This window comes from Panthera tigris, chromosome B1 (assembly GCF_018350195.1).
Source record: "Panthera tigris isolate Pti1 chromosome B1, P.tigris_Pti1_mat1.1, whole genome shotgun sequence".
In the NCBI taxonomy this organism is placed as follows: Eukaryota; Metazoa; Chordata; class Mammalia; order Carnivora; family Felidae; genus Panthera; species Panthera tigris.
Genome location: NC_056663.1, coordinates 121,530,718 through 121,555,516, shown reverse-complemented (window position 1 = coordinate 121,555,516; position 24,799 = coordinate 121,530,718). Strand labels below are relative to the sequence as shown.

Genomic DNA, 24,799 nt, shown 5'->3' with positions numbered 1-24,799 from the left:
CTGAGATCAAAGTTTAATGAGCACCATAGGCTACTGCTGTCATTTAATCTCTGCTTTCTCTTTTGTCTTTTAAATTTTCTTTTTACAACTATTGTCTGTACATGTCCTCAGTGCTCCACGGACAATTCTTGCCTTTTAAACTGTATCATCTATATCCCTATCTATAACATGAAATGATCTTTCACTTTCCTTTGTAATTGGTAGTAATTGATGAGTCTCATCATTGTTCATTCACCTTAACATTTCTTCAGAATTGCTTCCTTTTTTCTTTTCCAATCTCAAGTATTTTCAAATGCTCCAAGATGGCAACACACTGATTTCTGGAGAATCAATCTGAAGAATGCTCCTTCAAGAATGAGCTTGATTTATTAATACTGCAGGGTTTTTAAAGAAGTGAGAGAAAATTTTATTTTAGGAGACGTATCTTCTTTTGATGTGTTTATTTAAGTACTAACTGAATTCCCCACCCTTATTATTTTCCAATACAGGTGACTTCAATATTACTGAAGTTTTAAATAAGGCACCTTCATAAACCAAAACAATGTTGCGAGACAAAAATACATTAAAATAAGAAAAGAGATTACTATTATTTTAAAAAGATTTTAAAATATCTCAGCAATTACTTATTTCTAATTGTAATCTTACCCTTTTTAAATAGAAGGTTTTATCTCCTTCTTGTCATCAACAGCCTGATATGGACTTGTAAGGATAGAATTGTGCGTACATATGAACATATATTGAACGTGTGAACATTGAACATATGTTCAAGTCCTAGTATCTTGTACCTGTGGGTGTGACCTTATTTGGAAATAGGTTCTTTGCAAATGTAATCAATTGACCTCAATATGAGGTCATATTGGATTACAACAAACACTAATCCAATGATTTGTATCCTTATAAGAGGGATACAGACACAGGTAAAGAAGACTGAGGCTAGAAGCCATGTGATGACAAAGCAGATACTGGAGTGATGCAGCTGTAAGAACAGTAAAGATTGCTGGGAAGCACTAAAAGCCAAGAGGCTAGAACAATTCTTCCCTATAGCCTCCAGAGGGAAGCTATAGGGACCCACCTCGATTCTACAGTTTTCGCCTCCATAATTGTAAGAGAAGAGTGTCTGTGTCTTGAGGCACTCGGTTTGTGATAATTTGTTATGGCAGCCCTAGGAAACTAATACAGACCTTTCATAATTACTGAAGATTGTTATATAGTGCCTGCAGGGATTCTTCCCCTTTCAGAATTAACCTGTGCCCCATTCCATATCAAATAATTTAAGTAAAAGGCATAATACAGTTGACCCTTGAACAACATGGGTTTGAACTGCATGGGTCCTTTTATATGTGAATTTTTTTTGATATAGGACAGTACTGTAAATGTATTTTCTCTTATGATTTTAACATTTTCTTTTCTCTAGCTCACTATATTGTAAGAATATAGTATAAAATACATATAACATATAAAATATGTGTTAATACACTCTTTGTTATCAGTGAGACTTCTAGTCAACGGTAGGTTATTAAGTTTTGAGGCAAAGTTATACATGGATTTTCAACTGTGTGAGGGGGTTGGTGCCCCTAACCCCCACACTTTTCAAGAGTCAAATGGATTTCATGCTACTAAACCATATTTCCTCAGGAATATGAGCCTTTGAAAAATACAACTTAAGACATAGCTTTGCTCTTCTAGACTAGTAGGGGGTTTTCTTTATTTACATACCTTGCTCGCAGATCTTATTTTAAATGGATGACTACAACAGATTACTAAACTAAAGCAACCAAAAGAGACAGTGAACATCGATACTAAATCCAATGAACTTTCTACCAAATGTGTATATAATTTAAGATGCCAATTATAATTTAAGATGCCAATGGGTGAAAAGAACAGAAACTTAATTTATTCAAATTCAGGGAAGGCTTCCAAAATCTTACTTTAGCTGTGACAAAGAAAAATCACTACTTTGAAAATAACTGCTCTACATTTGCTGGTAGAAAACAAAACATCTCCTTATAGTCCCATCTTCCCTTGCCAATATCCTCATACAAATTTTTAGTTACAGATTTTTGCACTTTCTAAAATTCAAATTCTTAGTGTTGTTCAACACAACCATTCATGCAATTAATATGGATATTTGGCAACTCAGTCCTGTTATCATTAATAACTAAGAATCATACGTGATTGTAGACAGATACATATACATACAATTATATATTTTTTTCATACATGCTTATATGTAGAAACATACAGTTACATTAGATTGCATATTATATGCTAGTAGACAGATGCACATATAAGTTAACTTGTTTCACTTTAAGAACAACAAATATTTTATTTAATAAAAGTACATATAGAAGGGAAGGATAACTAAGAGCTATTTCCTTTTAAATATAAAACAAAATTGAGACTCAACAGCCTTTTAAAATAATCTAGCCTGAAAAATTAAAATTTTCAATTGAAATAATTTACCACCATTATTGAAATTAAGAAAACATATTAAAGAGATTCTTACTTCTTTAGTGATTGCTTTAGAGCCACAAAAAGGCATCACAGAGGAGGAACTCCATAGTACAAAAGAAATAAACTGTTGAGTTTATCAATCTAATAGTTCTTCCTAAATCACTGTATTCCTTTGAAGTAACTGAGTTATTTTTGAAGTACCTTTGAAGTAACTGGATAAAAAAGCTGCAAATAGGAGATAACCTCCCATTTAGAACATTTTGGTAGATTTACAGGAGATTTATAAATATCTATCTCCACAAATAAGTAGACAATAAATCAGAGAGACACTTGATATAAACATAAAAAAAAAACCTGAAAGGTTTGAAGGCACATTCTAAAGAATATAATCCAGTAAATAAAAGAGAATGAAGGTTTACCAAAAAAGTAAAATTCTCAAGAAACTGTTATTTGAGGCTTAGAAAACTATTTTAAAAATTAAACATTTAAATTTTATGCAAAAACAAAAAATGCTTTCTTATAAGGGCTTTTTATCATTTAGCTCTAAAGAACGTTTTAAAAATTCACAACAGAAATAAGAGGAAATAAAATTTTCTTCCAATTAGAGTATTCTATGAAGCACCTCATTTTTTCCTAAGTTTTCCTTAAACTAAAAAAACAAAACAAAACAAAACAAAAAACAACAGATGACATTAGTGTGGTATAGAGTTTACTGTAGATTCACTGCTATTTTCTTTATCCTGCTTTTCTTCATATTGTGAATCTAGTTCATTTCTGCTATTTTCCTCGTCACTAGAATCACTGTCTAATCCACCTTCAACACTGGCAGAATTCTTGTCATGCGAAGAACTTGCACAGGCTTTGTCTGTGGGAACAGCTCCTTTCCGTTGGGGTAAGATAGTAAAAAATGCTTCTTGCCAGTCTCTGGTTTCCAGATATTCCAGAATAATCTCAAACACTGCAACAAAGACAAACTCCATACGTTTCTTAGGTGCATCACAATGTTGCATACTGTATTTTAAATACATTGCTTTTGTGTTAAGAGTATTAAAATGTCCTGGTAACTACTTTGTTGGTATCACTTCCTTGCCCCAAGTCTCTCAGGCCTGTTAGCTCTTCTTTAGCTTTTCATTAATTCACTTCATGAACACTCAAAGATTTACCATTATCTTTCATCAATTATAATCAATAGGCAGGAGCCATTTTCATTTCCTTCCTATTCTTCTTAATCCCTTTCACTTCTTTATCCTTTATGTACTAACATAAAAACTAAAACAACAACGAGAAAAGGTCAGCATTAATCTAAATTTCTTCTGTCTTTCCTACAGTCACTCTGGGGAGCACCTTACTTGCTTTCTTTTTTTCTTACCTTTTTTAAAAATTTCACGTTAAAGGTAAAGAATATAAATACTGTCTTCAAGGTACTCTTACTTTAATATATTGCTGAAGGTCTTAATTTGCATTACTTTATGGAAAAGTAATTTCTACTATCTATCAAAGGTCTTAGAAGAAGTTCATTCCTTGAATCAACAAGGCTTGAATCATTTCTAGAATTCCCTAGAGCCTGCTATAGAGAAAGTGTTTAGCACATAAAAAGAGCGTGGTAAGTAGTTGTGTACTAACAAAAATCTCTACTAAACAAAGCTTACAAAGCAAAACTCCAGGCAACGACTCAGGTCCGAGACTACTATAATGTTATTTACAAAAGGAAAAAGGAAAAAAAAAAATCAACAATAATAGAATGGTTACATTATTGTATATTCAGATGACAGAATATTACATAGACATGAACAATGATTCAATGACATAGAAAAATATAAATGTGTGTGGGAGGGAACACCCCAAATTTATAGCATTTTATGCAACAGAGTAAAAATCCAATTATGTAATAAATACTATATACGCATAGGAAAAGAACTGGAAGGAAATACACCAAAAAGTTAATACTAAGTATCTCTGGGTAGTGAAATTCTAGCTTATTTTTCTTTCTAGTTTTCTACATTTCCATATGAATGCACATTAATTCAGTTCTATAATATGCATGTATTATTTCTATATTCAAACAAATTATAAATGATTACATTTTACAGTTTTGTCTCTAGCAAAGTGTATATTTTCTACTCATCCAGAGGTAATGTTATTCTTCACATTGTTTACTCAGGTATATTTTCATAATTCCCTTATAGCTTACCATGATTAATTGCCAAAACTTTTCTACTATTCATCTTCACAAAATTTCCAAGGGGGAGCTGTGCATGATCAATTCCATGATCTGATGCTTGTTTATATGTGAGTCCCTAAAACAAAGATACTATAACTTGGACTAGAACATTAGATTATTATAACTTAAAGTCTACAACAAAATAAGTACTTTTTAGAAAAGACTTTAGGTCAGTGAACATTATTTGATGAAGTGTGTGTGTGTGTGTGTGTGTGTGTGTTTAGCTTCTAATTTGGAAATGTTCTTTTGACAATAAGTATAATAGGAATGTTTAGGGCATTTGCTTTAACCACTTTACAAATGAGAAAACCAAAGATATTATATTCCCTGCCCATCACAAAGCTCCTCAGTGGCAGAACCATAGGAAGACCTGGCTCATGCTTTCTGACTCAAATAGCTTTTCACTATTCCACACTGCCTTTCTCTCAGTTTAAAATACTGAAATTGAATTCCTAGAGAAGCACCATCACTTTGTGAATGGAAAAGATATAAACATAAAACTTTGTTTCAATTACATAACATTAAGGGGCACAAACGGTGGGGCACCTGGGTGGCTCAGTCGGTTAAGCATCCGACTCTTGATTTCAGCTTACATCATGACCTACAGGTTTGTGAGTTCGAGCCCCAGGTTTGTGGGATTCTCTCTCCTCTCTCTGCCCCTCTGCCACTACGTATCTCTCTCAAAACAAATAAGTAAACTTAAAAAAAGGAAGAGGTACAAATGGTAAAGACAAAGTAAATGAAAACCTGAATGGAAAAAAAAATTTTAATTGCCTATAAATTTTATTTTTCCTGTCAATTAAAAAAATGTTGAATATAAATTTTCTCCTCAAAATTAAAATCCTTAAAAGCTTGGTTCTAAACAGAACTCAAGTAGCCAAAAGTACAGGAGAAAGAAGAGCTAAATTTCTTAACCAGTAGTTTGCATATTTTGGGACAAATAAAAGCACCTGAGGTAGGTGTTTTTTAAAACAAAATCATTGTAGTTCAGAGAAACATACAACATCAAAGAAAAAAATATGGTTGTACACAAATAACAAAATGGAATTTTTCCACTAAGAAAAAAATTTAAAAAGCTAAAGATCATTCTGATAAAAACTCCCTGTAATGCTATAGAGCTGCACTGCCCTGCTGTGGCCACAACTGTGACTACTTAAGTTTAAATTGATTAGTTTCTCAATCATTCTACGCACAAGCTCTCTGCTCAACAGCCACATAGCTACCATACTGGACAAGATGATATAAACTATTCCAACGTTGCAGACAGTTCTACCTCAGAGTGATACTATAGAAGAATGATGAATTACTTCATATTATCCTGCTGACAGTATTTCACCTGACACTTGGTGGACATGTCTTTTCTGGAGATGGGCTGAATTTAGCATGCGGCAAAGTAGCTGGCAAAGTACAACATGATGTTTTCTTTTAGAAAGTATATTTCTGATTTTTCATCCAAATGAGGGTAAGGAGGTGGTGGAAGAGACAAAAGTACAAATATAAGAGAAAAGAAAACACAGCCCATTAAAATTATATATTAAAAAACTCGTATTACCATTTTGGTATACATTTTGGTGTAAATTGTTATAAATTTTACCAGTGGCCTAGAAATTGATCAGTAGCAGCATCTACTATCAATACAACATATTGTTTAAGCATGTGGGCTCTGGAACAATCTGTCTGGTTTCAAATATCTGCTTTATCACCTACTATTGATTTTAGACTTAGTTTCTCTGGGCCTCCAGTTCCTTATCTGTAAAATGTAGAGAATAGCACTGACCTCACTGCGTTGCAGGGAGGATTAAACAAACTAGTCACATATGTGAAATGATTTCTTTGCGAAAGACGACTGAAATGTATAGTAGGCAGTCAATAATGATCAGTCATCATCAGTACTATTGTTACTATCAAGAATTGGTGTATCAATTTTAAGTATAAGCAAACACAAAAATAAAAACTTAACAGTACCTTGTGATGGTTGTGATCTACTAACCCTCCAATCACATAGGCCTTTGATTCATCTAATTCCTTCAGTACATTAGGTGAGTCTGATGTAAGATAAATTAGGTCTTCTTTCCTTATAAATTCACTATAATGCTCTGGTTTGATGTGGATATCCTTTAAGATGTAAGGATAAAGATATTAATTAATAGGATTTTGTGAAAATGGGCTAAAAGAGATTATTTTCTTTTCCTTAGACAAAGTCACCCAAAAGCATATGAAGTATAAAACAATATTTTACAATGTATTATTGAAAACCTACCACTTCCATTCCTTACCACCTTACATCTCAATTATTTAAGGTGGCTCCTACTGTTCCCTGTCTCTAGCTTCAGATCCCTCTGATTCACTTCCATAAGTGAGTGATGGCAGACTCACTTCCTAAAAACCCTACTTTCAATGTTTTATCATTACCTATAGGATAAAACTTAAATCCCTTTACCTAGTGATGCTTTCCTGAATATGGCACTAACCTAGCTTTCTCAATTTATTTCTGTTCCAAAAAAACAAATGCATTTTTTTGGTCACATATCTGCTCAACCTGTTCTCCAACCAAAAAATGCCTTTTCCAATTACTTCCTCTCCATCTGCATGAATCATCAAAAGGAAATGGCTAATAGATTTAATAAATTCCATGCATCTGTTTCTACAAAGATACATAGTAGAAATCTTCTTCACCAAAATTATCAGGTCAGAAGTACAAGACTGAACTACAGTTGGCAGTCAAAATTTTGCGAACTACATTCATGGAATAAGGGATGATGCATCACCAAATTCAGATGCAGATGGCATTTTGAAATTTTTAAAGAAAAAATGAAGGATACTTCTCACCTAAAATTTATATCCTGCTAGGTAATAAATAGCCACTTTTCTGGAAAATGGTATTATAAATTTGATCGCTATGCTTAATAAGGGCCCCTAGAGAGACCTCAGTAGAGACCAGTGATCTCCCAGGTCTCTAGAAAACCGATGGTGTATATAATAATCTTAACAAGCCACAAAATAAGTGAAAGTATGCCTATTTCAATTATCTTATTTCTTAGGAAAATAGGCATGAATATAATAAAACTTGGTAAATATATTGTACTTTAAAACTTAAGAAAGCTTCTGAAAATGTTTTACACTATAGGCTATTATCAAAATAAATAGTCATTATGGGATCAGTGAGTGTGAGAGGGAAAGTTTTTCACAGTAAAAACTGGTTTTGAGAAAGAAAAAAAAATAGGAATAACCTAGTACTTCTCTGAATAGGGCAAGGTTCCTCAGGGATTGGTACTAAAGCCAATCTATTAGTCATCTTTGCAAATGAGAATGGTTTAGTCCAATAGAAAAAACAAATGTGAGCCACATATGTAATTTTAAATCTTCTAGTAGCCACATTAAAAAAAACAAAAATAGGTGAAATTAATTTTAATACATTGCACCTAACATAATATAGCCAATATGTTATTGCTTCGAGATATAAATATATATATACAAATATAATATAATATTTACAAATTATACAAATATAATATACATATATATATTAATTTTGAGCAGGTATTTTAATTCTCTTTTTTGTACTGTCTTTTAAATCCAATGTATATTTCACATTTACAGTACATCTCAATTCAGACCAGTCACATTTCAAGAGCTCAATATCCACATGTGGATGGTGGACACCATATGGGATGGCACAGAGTTAGAAGAAACAGAATACAAGTACATTCCCAAATTTTAAAGTTACTTCACTCATAAATAATGTATAGCCAGTTTGCTAGGTAGAGATTGTACAAAGACCTTTAAAATTCTTCCTGCTTTAAAAATTCGTTTTAAAGTTGGCGGTAAAATAAGTGAGATTTAATGAGAACAGATACGAACAGGCATTTCAGTTTCTTTAGCTTCTCTCATTAGTAACATTAGACTTAGCAACAGTGATATACAGCTTTTGGAGACTTGTTGACTCCTATATTTGCTGAATAATATTTAGAATTTAGAATTTAGGTAAAAATGTAGACCTTTAAGCATAAAAATACTTAGAATTATGTTAATCTATTTTAATCACCTTCCAGTTGACCCATCCTTTGTCATTTTCATCCATGTTCTTTTTCAACTGGCCTCCATGGCTTGTCAAGTAAAACTGATAGATTGGTAGACACAGAAAGAAAGAGCAAATGACTATTGAAGTCCAATATTTTATTTCTCTTCTATACCCATCTGATCATCGATGAAACATAAAATATATTCATTCTAGAAAAAAAATTAGCTCGTGACATGCTTTAAACATATAAGAATAAATGTCTGCTACAAGTGACATGTTTTATGTTTCTCATAACCCACTACTTTAAGTATTCCACCTACATTTTTATCCCATTTTCCAACCGCTATCTTTGGACTCTCCCTTAATGATCACCTTTCTGCAAACTCCCTGTTTCCATGTCAAGTTTTCATTCACTTTCTTTTGCCACCACTGTTTTTTTCATGAGTCCAAAGTCTTCATAGTTTCCCTTTGATTCTAAACCCTGACACCTATTTCAAGTCTAATCAAGGGTGTGAAAAATATAAAATGTAAAAATATAAAAACACTATCATTTGATAGAAAGAAAATATCTAACCAAAAATAGATTAAGAGTTTCTGGTTCTTAATATCAGTGAGCCAGTGTTAATATTTAGGTCACCTGGAGTTCAAATCAAGAGTAGATAGGGTAAGAAAAAGACCCTATCTACTCTTAACAGCAGCCAATTAGCCTAAGGAAGTACCTTTCAAAACAATCACTGACTCAAAATCCTTCAGGTAGAAGCAACTTCCCCAACAGGTACCATGGTACACATCAACCCGGACAGTTCCCTCACTTCCTGAGAGGGAAGGAATTGAGAGTGGAGAAACAGGTATGAAAAAAATATATATATCCTTTAATGAAGATGTTCAACTACATAGGAATGAGGTCAATGTGTAGAAAACACCATCACTGTGCGTCGTGTGACTAAGACTGACATGTGGAAAAATGTTTAAACTATTTTAGTTTTGTAGAAAATTAAAACATTTTTCAAATAGGCATTTTGTTCTCTAATGAAAAGTATCTGTAAGATTTTTTGAAAAGGCAATTGGGATTATCTATGCCTTTTCCCAAGACGTTATAAAAGGAAACTGGAGGGATCCTGGGAAGATGGCGGTGTAGGAGGACGCTGGGCTCACTGCGTGTCCTGCTGATCACTTAGATTCCACCTACACCTGCCTAAATAACCCAGAAAACCACCAGAAGACTAGCAGAACGGAGTCTCCGGAGCCAAGCGCATACGAGAGGCCCACAGAAGAGGGTAGGAAGGGCGGAGAGGCGGTGCGCGCTACACAGACTGGCGGACGGAGCCAGGGCGGAGGGGCAGCCTGCCAGCAAAACAGAGCCCCCGAGACTGGCTTGCAAAAGCAGAGGGGCCGGACGGAGTGTGTTCCGACAGCAAGCAGGACTTGACATCTGGAAGGTTATAAGCTAACAGCTCTGCTCAGAGAACAGGAGGGCTGGAGGACAATGGGAGGGAGAGCTGTTGAGCCCCGGATGACAGAGCGCAGCTTGGCGGGAAACAAAGGTGCTCGCCAGCGCCATCTCCCCCGCCCATCCCCCAGCCAAAATCCCAAAGGGAGCCAGTTCCTGCCAGGGAACTTGCTTGCTCCCCACAAACACCCAATGCTGTGATTCTGAGGATCCATCCCTCCGGCGGGTCTGACTCCCTCCCGGTGCCACAGGGCCCCTCCAGAAGCGGATCTCCAAAGGAAAAGCAAGCTGAGCCTGCCCCTCCAACCCCTGTGCACCTTGCCTATCCACCCCAGCTAATACACCAGATCCCCAGCACCACAAGCCCGGCAGTGTGCAAGTAGCCCAGACGGGCCACGCCACCCCACAGTGAATCCCGCCCCTAGCAGAGGGGAAGAGAAGGCACACACCAGTCTGACTATGGCCCTAGCGGTGGGCTGGGGGCAGACATCAGGTCTGACTTCGGCCCCGTCCACCAACGCAAGTTATTCAAGACACCACAGGGGAAGTGCCCAGCAGTCCCACACCACTCCAGGGACTATCCAAAATGACGAAACGGAAGAATTCCCCTCAGAAAAATGTCCAGGAAATAACAACAGCTAACGAACTGATCAAATATGATTTAAACAATATAACAGAAAGTGAATTTAGAATAATAGTCATAAAATTAATCGCTGGGCTTGAAAACAGTATAAAGGACAGCAGAGAATCTATTGCTACAGAGATCAAGGGACTAAGAACAGCCAGGAGGAGCTAAAAAATGCTATCAATGAGCTGCAAAATAAAATGGACACAACCACGGCTCAGGTTAAAGAGGCAGAGGAGAGAATAGGCGAACTAGAAGATAAAATTATGGAAAAGGAAGAAGCTGAGAAAAAGAGAGATAAAAAAATGTGAGAGTATGAGGGGAAAATTAGAGAACTAAGTGATGCACTAAAGAGAAATAATCTACGCATAATTGGTATTCCAGAGGAGGAAGAGAGAGGGAAAGGTGCTGAAGGGTACTTGAAGAAATCATAGCTGAGAACTTCCCTGATCTGGGGAAGGAAAAAGGCATTGAAATCCAAGAGGCACAGAGAACTCCCTTCAGACGTAACTTGAATCGATCTTCTGCACGACATATCATGGTGAAACTGGCAAAATACAAGGATAAAGAGAAAATTCTGAAAGCAGCTAGAGATAAACGTGCTCTAACATATAAAGGGAGACCTATAAGACTCGTGAGCGATCTCTCTACTGAAACTTGGCAGGCCAGAAAGGAATGGCAGGAGATCTTCAATGTGATAAACAGAAAAAATATGCAGCCAAGAATCCTTTATCCAGCAAGTCTGTCATTTAGAATAGGAGAGATAAAGGTCTTCCCAAAAAACAAAAACTGAAGGAATTCGTCACCACTAAACCAGCCCTACAAGAGATCCTAAGGGGGATCCTATGAGACAAAGTACCAGAGACATCGCTATAAGCATGAAACCTATGGACATCACAGTGACTCTAAACCCATATCTTTCTATAATAACACTGAATGTAAATGGACTAAATGCTCCAACCAAAAGACATAGGGTATCAGAATGGATAAACACAAGACCCATCTATTTGCTGTGTACAAGAGACTCATTTTAGACCTGAGGACACCTTCAGATTGAGAGTGAGGGGATGGAGAACTATTTATCATGCCACTGGAAGTCAAAAGAAAGCTGGAGTAGCCACACTTATATCAGACAAACTAGACTTTAAATTAAAGGCTGTAACAAGACATGAAGAAGGGCATTATATAATAATCACAGGGTCTATCCATCAGGAAGAGCTAACAATTATAAATGTCTATGCACTGAATACAGGAGCCCCCAAATATATAAAACAATTACACACAGAAGCAATCTTATTGATAAGAATATGGTAATTTCCAGGGACTTTAACACTCCACTTACAGAAATGGATAGATCATCTAGACACACGGTCAATAAAGAAACAAGGGCCCTGAATTGATACACTGGATCAGATGGACTTGACAGATATATTTAGAACTCTGCATCCCAAAGCAACAGAATATACTTTCTTCTCGAGTGCACATGGAACATTCTCCAGGATAGATCATATACTGGGTCACAAAACAGCCCTTCATAAGTATACAAGAATTGAAATCATACCATGCATACTTTCAGACCACAATGCTATGAAGCTTGAAATCAACCACAGGAAAAAGTCTGGAAAACCTCCAAAAGCATGGAGGTTAAAGAACACCCTACTAAAGAATGAACGGGTCAACCAGGTAATTAGAGAAGAAACTAAAAAATTTATGGAAACAAACGAAAATGAAAATACAACAATCCAAACGCTTTGGGATGCAGCGAAGGCAGTCCTGAGAGGAAAATACATTGCAATCCAGGCCTATCTCAAGAAACAAGAAAAATCCCAAATACCTAAAAAATTAGAACACACCTAAAAGGAAATAGAAGCAGAACAGCAAAGACAGCCTAAACCCAGCAGAAGAAGAGAAATAATAAAGAGCAGAGCAGAAATAAACAATATAGAATGTAAAAAAAAAACTGTAGAGCAGATCAACGAAACCAAGAGTTGGTTTTTTCAAAAAATAAACAAAATTGATAAACCTCTAGCCAGGTTTCTCAAAAAGAAAAGGGAGATGACCCAAATAGATAAAATCATGAATGAAAATGAATTATTACAACCAATCCCTCAGAGATACAAACAATTATCAGGGAATACTATGAAAAATTACATGCCAACAAACTGGACAACCTGGAAGAAATGGACAAATTCCTAAACACCCACACGCTTCCAAAACTCAATCAGCAGGAAATAGAAAGCTGGAACAGACCCATAACCAGAAAAGAAATTGAATCAGTCATCAAAAATCTCCCAACAAATAAGAGTCCAGGACCAGACAGCTTCCCAGGGGAGTTCTACCAGACGTTTAAAGCAGAGATAATACCTATCCTTCTCAAGCTATTCCAAAAAATAGAAAGGGAAGGAAAACTTCCAGCCTCATTCTATGAAGCCAGCATTACTTTGATTCCTAAACCAGACAGAGACCCAGTAAAAAAAGAGAACTACAGGCCAATATCCCTGATGAATATGGATGCAAAAATTCTCAATAAGATAACTAGCAAATCGAATTCAACAGCATATAAAAAGAATTATTCACCATGATCAAGTGGGATTCATTCCTGGGATGCAGGGCTGGTTCAACATTCACAAATCAATCAACGTGATACATCACATTAATAAAAGAAAAGATAAGAACCATATGATCCTGTCAATCGATGCAAAAACGGCATTTGACAAAATTCAGCAACCTTTCTTAATAGAAACCCTCAAGAAAGTCGGGATAGAAGGAACATACTTAAAGATCATAAAAGCCATTTATGAAAAGCCCACAGCTAACATCATCCTCCATGGGGAAAAACTGAGAGCTTTCTCCCTGAGATCAGGAACACGACAGGGATGTCCACTCTCACCGCTGTTGTTTAACATAGTGTTGGAAGTGCTAGCATCAGCCATCAGACAACAAAAGGAAATCAAAGGCATCAAAGTTGGCAAAGATGAAGTTAAGCTTTCACTCTTTGCAGATGACATGATATTATACATGGAAAATCCAATAGACTCCACCAAAAGTCTGCTAGAACTGATACATGAATTTAGCAAAGTTGCAGGATACAAAATCAATGTACAGAAATCAGTTGCATTCTTATACACTAATAATGAAGCAACAGAAAGACAAAGAAACTGATCCCATTCACAATTGCACCAAGAAGCATAAAATACCTAGGAATAAATCTAACCAAAGATGTAAAAATCTGTATGCTAAAAACTATAGAAAGCTTATGAAGGAAATTGAAGAAGATATAAAGAAATGGAAAAACATTCCATGCTCATGGATTGGAAGAATAAATATTGTCAAAATGTTAATACTACCCAAAGCTATCTACACATTCAATGTAATCCCAATCAAAATTGCACCAGCATTCTTCTCGAAACTAGAACAAGCAATCCTAAAATTCATATGGAACCACAAAAGGCCCCGAATAGCCAAAGTAATTTTGAAGAAGAAGACCAAAGCAGGAGGCATCACAATCCCAGACTTTTGCCTCTACTACAAAGCTGTCATCATCAAGACAGCATGGTATTGGCACAAAAACAGACACATAGACCAATGGAATAGAATAGAAACCCCAGAATTAGACTCACAAACATATGGCCAACTAATCTTTGACAAAGCAGGAAAGAACATCCAATGGAAAAAAGACAGTCTCTTTAACAAATGGTGCTGGGAGAACTGGACAGCAACATGCAGAAGATTGAAACTAGACCACTTTCTCACACCGTTCACAATAATAAACTCAAAATGGATAAAGGACCTGAATGTGAGACAGGAAACCATCAAAACCCTAGAGGAGAAAGCAGGAAAAGACCTCTCTGACCTCAGCCGTAGCAATTTCTTACTTGACACATCTCCAAAGGCAAGAGAATTAAAAGCAAAAATGAACTACTGGGACCTTATAAAGATAAAAAGCTTCTGCACAGCAAAGGAAACAACCAACAAAACTAAAAGGCAACCAACGGAATGGGAAAAGATATTTGCAAATGACATATCGGACAAAGGGCTAGTATCCAAAATCTATAAAGAGCTCACTGAACTCCACACCTGAAAAACAAATAACCCAGTGAAGAAATGGGCAGAAAACATGAATAGACACTTCTCAATAGAAGACATCCGGATGGCCAACAGGCACATGAAAAGATGCTCAACGTCACTCCTCATCAGGGAAATACAAATCAAAACCACACTCAGATATCACCTCACGCCAGTCAGAGTGGCCAAAATGAACAAGTCAGGAGACTATAGATGCTGGAGAGGATGTGGAGAAACGGGAACCCTCTTGCACTGTTGGTGGGAATGCAAATTGGTGCAGCCACTCTGGAAAACAGTGTGGAGGTTCCTCAAAAAATTAAAAATAGACCTACCCTATGACCCAGCAATAGCACTGCTAGGAATTTACCCAAGGGATACAGGAGTGCTGATGCATAGGGGCACTTGTACCCCAATGTTTATAGCAGCACTCTCAACAATAGCCAAATTATGGAAAGAGCCTAAATGTCCATCAACTGATGAATGGATAAAGAAATTGTGGTTTATATACACAATGGAGTACTACGTGGCAATGAGAAAGAATGAAATATGGCCTTTTGTAGCAACATGGATGGAACTAGAGAGTGTTATGCTAAGTGAAATAAGCCATACAGAGAAAGACAGATACCATATGTTTTCACTCTTATGTGGATCCTGAGAAACTTAACAGAAACCCATGGGGGAGGGGAAGGAAAAAATAAAAAAAATGAGGTTAGAGTGGGAGAGAGCCAAAGCATAAGAGACTCTTAAAAACTGAGAACAAACTGAGGGTTGATGGGGGGTGGGTGATGGGTATTGAGGAGGGCACCTTTTGGGATGAGCACTGGGTGTTGTATGGAAACCAATTTGACAATAAACTTCATATATTGAAAAAAAAAAAAAAAAGGAAACTGGAATCTGTTTTAAATTCTTCAAACATACCTGCACAGGATGCAGTGCTCGTCGATTTTCTGCATAACACCGTTGAATCTGCTTATGAAGTTTCTTAATGTCCTATAAGAAAGTGCCATTTTTAAAGCAGCATTTTGAAAATCATCTATGGCCACACCACAATCTTAGTGGAATAGAATAAGCCGAAGAGATGACTCGATAGGTACGTTTTTTTTCTCTTGAAATACAGGTCCTTTCTGATCTTTTCTATTCAATTTCTGTATATACTAACAAAATAATTACTATGAAGTAAATACCCTATAAGTGACCAATAATTTCAATTCTGTATCCACTTAAAATGCTAATTCATGATGACATTTACTCTTCTTAAGAGACAACAAAAGGAAAAAAAAACTGGTAGAGCAATACTACTGCTATTTGCATAACTTACTAATGGTTTGGAAAGTAAGTAAAGCATTCACCAGCATTGTTCAGACAACCAGTTTTCTCAAACTATTATATAAGAAATAATTCTATTTACCAATCACATTTCTTACTTTCTTCTTCTGATTACAAGTAACAAAAACACTCCTGGATCTATGATTTATATGCAGTTAGTGAGTCTTGTAATCTAATGATGGTGTCTCTGTTCTATACATATAAATGAGAATAATTTTATTAGCTTAGTTTAACTTAGGGAGGCACGATCTTGAAAAACTTTATTTAAGATGCATTTTAACGGGTGCCTGGGTAGCTCAGTCAGTTAAGCATCCGGCTCTTGATTTCAGCTCAGGTCATGATCTTGCAGTTGAGGGACCGGGCCCCATGTCAGGCTCTAAGCTGATAGTGCAAAGCCTGCCTGGGATTCTCTCTCTCTCTCTTCCCTCCTCTGCTCACGCTCTCTCTCTCTCTCTCTCTCTCTCTCTCAAAATAAAGTTAAAAAAAAAGAAAAAAATTTAAAAAGAAAAAAGATGCATTTTAATATATAAATTTATAGCCAAGTGATATGCCCTATTAAAACAAGAATTATTCAGCCTACTTTACCTACAAGATTTTTCTGACAATGATTCATGATACCTTTAATACCATCAAGCTGTCAAAACTGCAGTCAATGATAAGGCGGAGTGTGCTGTGAACAACATCTCTTCGAATACGTTTTCTGTCGTTTCCATCTGAGTTTGATTCCAGTTGACATTGTCGCTCTAATTGTTTTCTCTTGCGTTTTTCCTTCCGTTTTTGTCTAAAATTAGGAATTGAAACTTTTTGTTGTTATTCGTATATTCAGACATTTACAAGACTCTTCTGACAAAGAAACAACTATTTTTTAAATTAGCAGGTTGAACCACATGAAACAGCCATTTCTGTGAATCAAATATCCGCAATTTTACATAGTCCATCTAAAAGCTTTAGATAGAAAATGAATTTGCGAAGACAATGTAATATTTTCTACACAAACTCTTACTACTAATAATTCACTTATTATTGTGACTTTTATGTAAGACTTTATAAAATACTGAACTTTAGGCCTATAATGAATTTTTACTTTTATCATTCTTCTCCTACATAATTTTCAAGGAACATTAACAGAATATAGAGAAAAAAGCAAAGTAAAATTGTTTAAAAAAAAAATTTACAAAGCTTTTTCTATAATCTATATCAACTATAGTTTATTCTCTCTCAATAAATTTTGGCATTCTACAATAACAGCTTCAGTTCAACTGCTCTTACCCAAACCTACAATGGCTTTTCTAGCAAAATCAATGTTAGGCCCAAATTTGATCTTTCTGAGGTGGCTATTTTTGTTCTATATCTGGGACATGGATGCTAACTATATCCCTCATCTAAGTCAGTTATTTCAGAAACTGTGCTGCTACTCACAATAGGTTCTGGGTGAGAAAAATTATAGTGTAAATTCATCAAGACTGAAACACATACAGTTTTAACAGCCAGTGGACAGTGCTGGGTAACAACATGCACAGCCCCAATGTTAATTAACACAATTACTTTTGATGTGTCACAGGACTGTGCAAAGTCCAACATTCCTGAATGGGGTTGCATATGTGCATTTTGAAACATACTTGCGGAGTTCTCGTTGCTCTTCCCATTGTTTCTGTTTAATTAGCTTCTTCATTTGTCGTTTAGATATTGGTTCAAATCCTTCACCTAATCTTGGCTTCTGGCTCTTCTCTTGTTCTTCACTTAAGCTTTGCTTTCTTTCAACATTAGAAGACTCAATAAATGCTGGCAATGTTTCAGAGGACATTATGTGATGCCTCTGAAAAAACTGAAAAGCAACTTTTGACATGAATAGGTGATTTACACACACACACACACACACACACACACACACACACACACAAAGTAAAAAAAAAAAATGACCAATAGATGTGATTAAAATTAAGTCATATCAACAGTGAATAAAAATATAAATTTAGACAATTGAATGTCATTTACTGGCAAAGATCATTTGATGAAATGGGGTGTTTGCATTTACTATTTGTGGTCACAGCACAATTTTTCCAGAAGGTACACAGATCTGACTTTAAAATGCCATGATACCCTTTGACCTGGTAATTTATTTCCTTAGAATAAATCTCTGTAAATAGATCAGAAATATACACAAAATTAATGCAAAAGGGTATGTAATTTTTAACAATGAAATACTAGAAATTACTTCAATGTTAGCAAAAGGTGGCTGTAAATAAATTACAGTTCATCTATAACATGGGCTGGGAATACTAAGCATGTTTCCCAAAATTATTTAGTGATAAAAGGAAATGGCTAAGTAAAAAAATAGAAACAATATGTACATTATGTCCAACTTTGTTTTAAAGAGAATACACACAAATATGTTTAATTCTTACCAATGGTTTTTTGCATTTTCTGTATTTTATATAATAAAAATATATTGTTTTATAAAAGAAAAAATGTTTTTAAAAAAGAGATTGGAAGCACTTTTTTTAGTTGTCATTAATGCTACAGTGCAAGAGACATGTTACTTTCATTATCTGGGTGTACACTCACATGATTTTTGACAAAAGATATGCTATAGATTTATATACTTTGGACAGTGCAAAAAACAAATTTGGTTGCCTCTCAGTATATTTCATTGTAAATATGTAATTATAGATATCCATATTAGTTATGGCTAAAACAATATGTAAGATGATCCTATAATCAGTCATGGAATACTTAGAACCATCTCAAACATTTTTAATTGGATTAACAACCCACATCTTTATATTTATGTCTAGAAATGAACTTACCTTTAGATTAGGAAAGGGCTAAAAGTACTGAGATTTCTTTTCTTTAATAGATTACGAACGCCACAGCTTAAAAGTTTATTTACTTGTCCCTAGCAAAGACTAAGCATGAGGCTTGCAAATGTTCTCTTGGCCTTAAAGAAAATTCTATGATTATTCTTTCTTAAAGAGACAGCTAACAAGTCTGTGCAGAAAAGCTAGTATCTAAGAGAAAAATCCTGACAATTCAGAAAATGGAAAGGACTAAACCTTTGCAGAACATAATATGAATAGTAGCTTTATTATATGGTTCTTGCTTTCTTTAAAAGTACAATGTTGTAACAGGATACCTGGGGATAATTAAGCAAACACAAAGTTTACCAACTTTTGACTGAAAGATGAATTTTAAGATGTGTGCTTTAGGGGCTACAGCAAAAGCCCTAACATTTTGCTAGGTCACAAATTACTAAAGGTAAAGAATCATCTGGTAATCCAAGTGAGAGTTCACAAGTTTTCCTTATACCACGAACCAAACAGTATCCTTAGTTTGGGGGAAGTATCTCCTAGAAATGACAACCCAAATTCGGTTTTACACTGGAAACTGCCTATGGGCATGGATGATGTCTGCTTTTACCTAACATTACATTGCCACATTAATTACATTACTAACACAGTGCCTGGCACTTAGTAGATGCTTATTATAAATTTGTGGAATAAATAAATGAGTGACTATATCACAAAGGATTTTAAAAATTAATGAAAGTGGTTATGATGAACATTTATTAATTAAATACTGTGCTAAGTAAAGAATGTATTATCTAATTTAATCCTTAAAACAAACCAGTGAAGTAGATAGTATCATGCCTACTTTACAAAGAAAGAATTACAAATTACAAAGAAAGAATGCCCCAAATTACAAAACTACTAAATAATTCCCAAGAAATAAGGCACCTAGAACAAATCTAGGACAAAGCATGTTCTCAAAATACTTGCTGAATGAATAGACAATGAATAGACAAATGAAATGATGGAGCTAAGATCCAAACCCACATCCAACTCTACTCTCCCAGAAATCCAAAATCTTATTTAGAAAATGAGGGTTTCCGAGGAATGTAAAAGAGCTGTGTTGTTTCAACCCTGCTGTGGGAGGGCTCTGAGAACACTGTGTCACTGAAAGAAGACAAAAAATAGCTCTAGTTCTATTCCTATGCCACTGAATATAAAAATGGGACAGACTTCCTAGAGATAGTTGCCAGAAGTTCATGTTTTAAGATACCCCGTCTCACAATCTTGAAATACATGACAATATTAGATAAAATATAAAAAGGGGAGACAAAAAAGGTATAGCCTCTCTCAAAACCAAAAACAAGAACTAGAACAGATACTGTTCCTGCTGGGTCTGCTGTGTAAAGGCAACTGGGAGTTTTCCTAGATTTAAAGAAGATGGGAGAAAGACAGGAGCTAGTTGAAGATGAACCCTTAAACTAGTGTCGGGGGTGGGGTTCCTCTTTCCATGAAAAAGTCTGAAAACAGGTGAAATTTAGACTATTAATGGCTTATACCACACTGAATACTTGGCGGAAATCTGACGGAAGTAGACACGGCTTCTTGGCTACAACAAGGGCCAAACCATGCGATGACATATAAACTCAGAACCCTACAGGATTAGGGGGTGCCTGGGTGGCTCAGTTGGTTAAGCATCTGACTTTGGTTCAGGTTATGATCTCACGGCTCATGAGTTCGAGCCCGCATCAGGCTCCACACTGACAGTGTGGAGCCTGCTTGGGATTCTCTCTCTCCTTCTCTCTCTGCCCCTTCCCAGTGCACACTTAATCTCTCTCTCTCAAAATCAATAAATTAAATAAATAAATAAAAAAAACAGAACACTACAGGATCGGAATTCTAACCCACCTATGTAAGCTGTGCTGTGGAATGAAGCACTGAACAGGGCCATGGGTAGAAGCAACCACAGAATCACCAGTAGATAGAGAGATGGTTGGGAGAGAAGTGATAATTCCATTCAAGAGAACTATGCAAAGTTAGAAAAAGAGAGAAATGATGAGGAAAAAAAACAATAAAATCAACATCAGGAGACATATTCACTCTTCACAAATTGAAAATAATAGCACAATATGAAAATGACTTTAAAATAAGTCTGGTTGGAATCTTTCAGAGGTCAGATGAATAAGAATCATAAAAACAATACAGGAAATTGGGACACAAAAGCAGGCATAAAAAAATCAAAACCAAAATCCATGAAAAAGAACCTATTTGGAAACTAGGAAATGAAGATATAAAAATTTCAACAGATGAGATAAACTCCAGATTACCTGGAATCCAAGAGGTAATGGATGAATTAGAAGACATCATGACAATCTCAGAATTCAGAGAACTAGAATGACAAAATATGTCAGAACAGTTAAAAGACTTGAATAACAGGATGAGAGAAATACAAGCAAAAAGTTAACTGAAAATAAATGTATAACCTTGAGTGCGTTCATTGAAGTGTTTTTAAAAAGCTGTAAAATAAGCATTCAGCTTAAGAAACAGGAGACAGGGGAAACTCAGTAAGCTCAAAAAAATTAGAAGAAAATTTTAGAATATATATTGTGATTCCCAGAATCATTTTTACTTCCTTTCCATACATAGTGCATTAAATAAAAGCCAGCAATGCATATATGCAAAACAATACACGGTAGAGAAAACGTAAGCTAGACCTGCCCAGTAAGCTAAACCTGTAAACTTAAAAGCACAATTAAAATCCACAGGAGACAAATTGCTTTCTTCATGAAACAATGATTAATATTACAAAGGAGGGGACACATGGGTGGCTCGGTTGGTTAAGCATCTAACTTCAGCTCAGGTCAGGATCTTGCAGTTCATGAGTTTGAGCCCCGCATCAGGCTCTGTGCTGACAGCTCAGAGCCTGGAGCCTGCTTCAGATTCTGTGTCCTTCTCTCTCTCTGCCCCTCCCCCACCCACACTCCATGTCTCTCTCTCTCTCTCTCTCTCTCTCTCTCTCTCTCTCGCGCGCGCGCGCGCGCGCGCGCGCTCTCAAAAATAAGTAAACATTAACATTTAAAAAAAAATATTCCAAAGGAGAACATTTCTGTTCATAGTGGCATTGTGTTTTGTGCTAGTTCTTTATTCTGTTAAAAAGCTGCAAGTGGGGGCGCCTGGGTGGCTCAGTCGGTTAAGCGCCGACTTTGGCTCAGGTCATGATCTCACGGTCCCTGAGTTCGAGCCCCGCGTGGGGCTCTGTGCTGACAGCTCAGAGCCTGGAGCCTGTTTCGGATTCTGTGTCTCCCTCTCTCTGACCCTCCCCCGTTCATGCTTTGTCTCTCTCTGTCTCAAAAATAAAAACGTTAAAAAAAAAAAAAAAAGCTGCAAGTGTAGATTGGCTCTATAATGTGAAAATTTTTAAAAAGCAATATATAGATAACAATGTTTTACAGCTCGCACGTACACCAGGGGGAGCTTTTGCCCTTTCTATCTAAGAAGTCTAAGTTAATTTTAACTTGGCCTATCATTGCATACTAATGTTTTTAAACAGGCTATCATATGCAAAGAAAGGTCATGAACTGGTCGACTTTATCATCATTATTTTTAAAGCTATTCGCAATTAAGAAAATGCACTGCAGCAAATGAATTTTTTTAAGCTTTGATAAGCTACATATAGAGAGGCACAAAATAAAAAAGTAATGATGCTAGCTTAAGGTCCAATATATTACTGCTTACATCACACTTTACATACAAAGATGTGTACCAACTCCCACTTCCCATACAATAAGCATTTCACTATGTACTAGCTTGTTCAGGTTAGCTGATAAAATATGGCATTTTACTACGTATACCCGCTTTTTAAAGTTTTTTTGCTCGTTTAGAAGCCTCACACCAGTTTTGTGTTCTTCCCTCCAGAGAAGTGACACTCACAGCACATTTTCGTTTATTCAACCACGTTCAACAAATATGTAAGAATATATTGTAGCCATTATAGAAATATTTGTGTGAACGTTAGTTTAACACAGAAGTTGTAAAAGGTTGGTTCATTTAGTCACAGAAATAGGTTACCAGGTGATCTGATAAAACTAAGAACTGGATAAAGATGACTAAGCCCATTTGGTGTGAAACAAAGAAGCAAAAAAAAAAAAAAAAAAAAAAAAAAAAAGAAAGAAAAAGAAAAACGTCTCAATCTTCCTTGTATTTCCACTTCTTAGCACGGCTTCCAGCAGGGAACACAGATATCACACATCAGTGAATTGCCAAAATAAAAAATAAAAATAAAAAATAAAAAACCCCACCAACTTTCATGGATTGGGCTAAATACAATCTTCATAATTTATGACACTGCCTCCCTTCCTGAAAGATATGGAAGAACTGCAAAATGAAATTAAATGACCTGACAGTGACAGGGAAAGAAAGAATACCCTTTTTAAAATGCGCCAGCCTGATGGGCAGTATCGAAAGCGCTTGGTTCAGCTCTCAGGCCCCTTGGGAGGATTTGGCTGGGATAGGGACTGGGGAAGAAATTACAAAACAACCCAAACAAAAAGTGAGAAAGTCATCTGATGCTATCCTCTTTATATCTCCAGAAAAATTCCCGCATTTTAACACTGAAAATATTTCACTGAAATCAAGCTAACACAGTCTTCTTAAAAACCATCCTCGGCCCACCACCATGGGCTTAAGAGCACTTGCAGCAACTCTGTCCTGGGCTCTCTACATTTCAGAGCGCTCCGCCACGTCAGCCCCTCGCTGGAGAAATGAGGTAAAGCCGATTTAAACAGGTAAAGCGACGGCTCACGGTCTCTAGCCACCAAGTGGCAGAAGCACAACTCGTTTTCCAGCCCTTCAGAGTCCAGATTTCCCTCTCCCTTCATTCTTTGGGAGCTCACACTCTTCCCGTACTAAGGACCCGATCCCGACCCCCAAACAAACCTCGGCCGTAGGTGGCCCTACAGGGGGTGGGCAGAACCTCACCCCACTCTCCCTCTCTAGACCACCCGCCTTCGGCCGCACTCGAGGAGGGATTAAACTGCAGCCAGCGAATCAGGGAGCTGCTTGGCGCCGGGGACGCGCTCTATCTGACATCACTTCCTTCGGGAATTGGGTCCAGGCGCGGCTTCCACAGCCCCACTCCCCTCTCTGCCGGAAGCTCTGATGCTAGTCGAGGATGGCACTTACCAGAGCCCCCTTTTGCGCCCAAAGGAGACCAGAGGGGAGGCAAGGGCCAGCCGCAGTACCAGGAGACTTACCGAGCTCAGGAGTTGTCAGGGAACCGGGAACACCAACACAAAGCCTTCTCTTAATGATCTTGATACAGCTCGCGAGTCTTCCCCGGGAAACTTCAACTCCCAGAGGCAGGGACGGTCGCTACGCGTAGGAGGCTGCGCGCTTACGTTTTAGCGTCATCGAACTGCGCCAATTTTGGACCCGCAGTGGACGACAGGGGGAGGGAGTTTTATGTTGGGCGGGGTCTAGAGTTAGGGTTTTTGGAGAGGGACATGCTTATAGTGGTGTCTGTTTTTCCACCTCAAGGCAAATGTGTACTTGGCGGGCATGTATCCATTTATGTATTCCTATGGGGATGGAGGAGGGGTGTTAAGGCATACCTAGTGTTACAAATTTTAAATGCGAAAACACTGATGGAGGGCTCTTAATTCTCTGCTGGAGATGAAAGGAAAGCGTAGCTCGCCTCAGCCATAATTTGTACGGAAGAAGGTTGCATCACATAATTTCACACAACTCATGGAAAATCACATTTAAAGAGTGAGTCAAATTCCCAGTAAGATGCGTTTAATCTAGAATGTTTAAACTTTTTTTCATCATTGTAGCCATAAATCTTAGTCTCCAT

The 24,799-nt window shown here is 36.6% G+C and overlaps 1 protein-coding gene across 3 annotated transcripts; it reads right to left on the bottom strand.

Annotated features, from left to right (window-relative positions):
- Positions 1-1,872: 1,872 nt before the first annotated feature.
- Positions 1,873-24,322, bottom strand: TRMT10A (tRNA methyltransferase 10A). Of its 3 annotated transcripts, XM_042984138.1 has the most exons (9): positions 23,884-24,178; positions 21,276-21,337; positions 17,782-17,987; positions 16,781-16,943; positions 15,755-15,826; positions 8,721-8,795; positions 6,641-6,790; positions 4,646-4,751; positions 1,873-3,412 (listed from the first exon to the last, which is right to left on the bottom strand). In XM_042984138.1, the coding sequence occupies exons 3-9, from the start codon at positions 17,964-17,966 to the stop codon at positions 3,147-3,149; spliced, it is 1,017 nt and encodes a 338-aa protein (XP_042840072.1). In that variant the 5' UTR covers positions 17,967-17,987; positions 21,276-21,337; positions 23,884-24,178; the 3' UTR covers positions 1,873-3,146. The 3 variants fall into 3 exon arrangements, with proteins under 3 accessions (XP_042840072.1, XP_007081026.1, XP_007081028.1); XM_007080964.3 differs by lacking the exons at positions 21,276-21,337; positions 23,884-24,178 and adding an exon at positions 24,201-24,322; XM_007080966.3 differs by lacking the exon at positions 21,276-21,337.
- Positions 24,323-24,799: the final 477 nt, after the last annotated feature.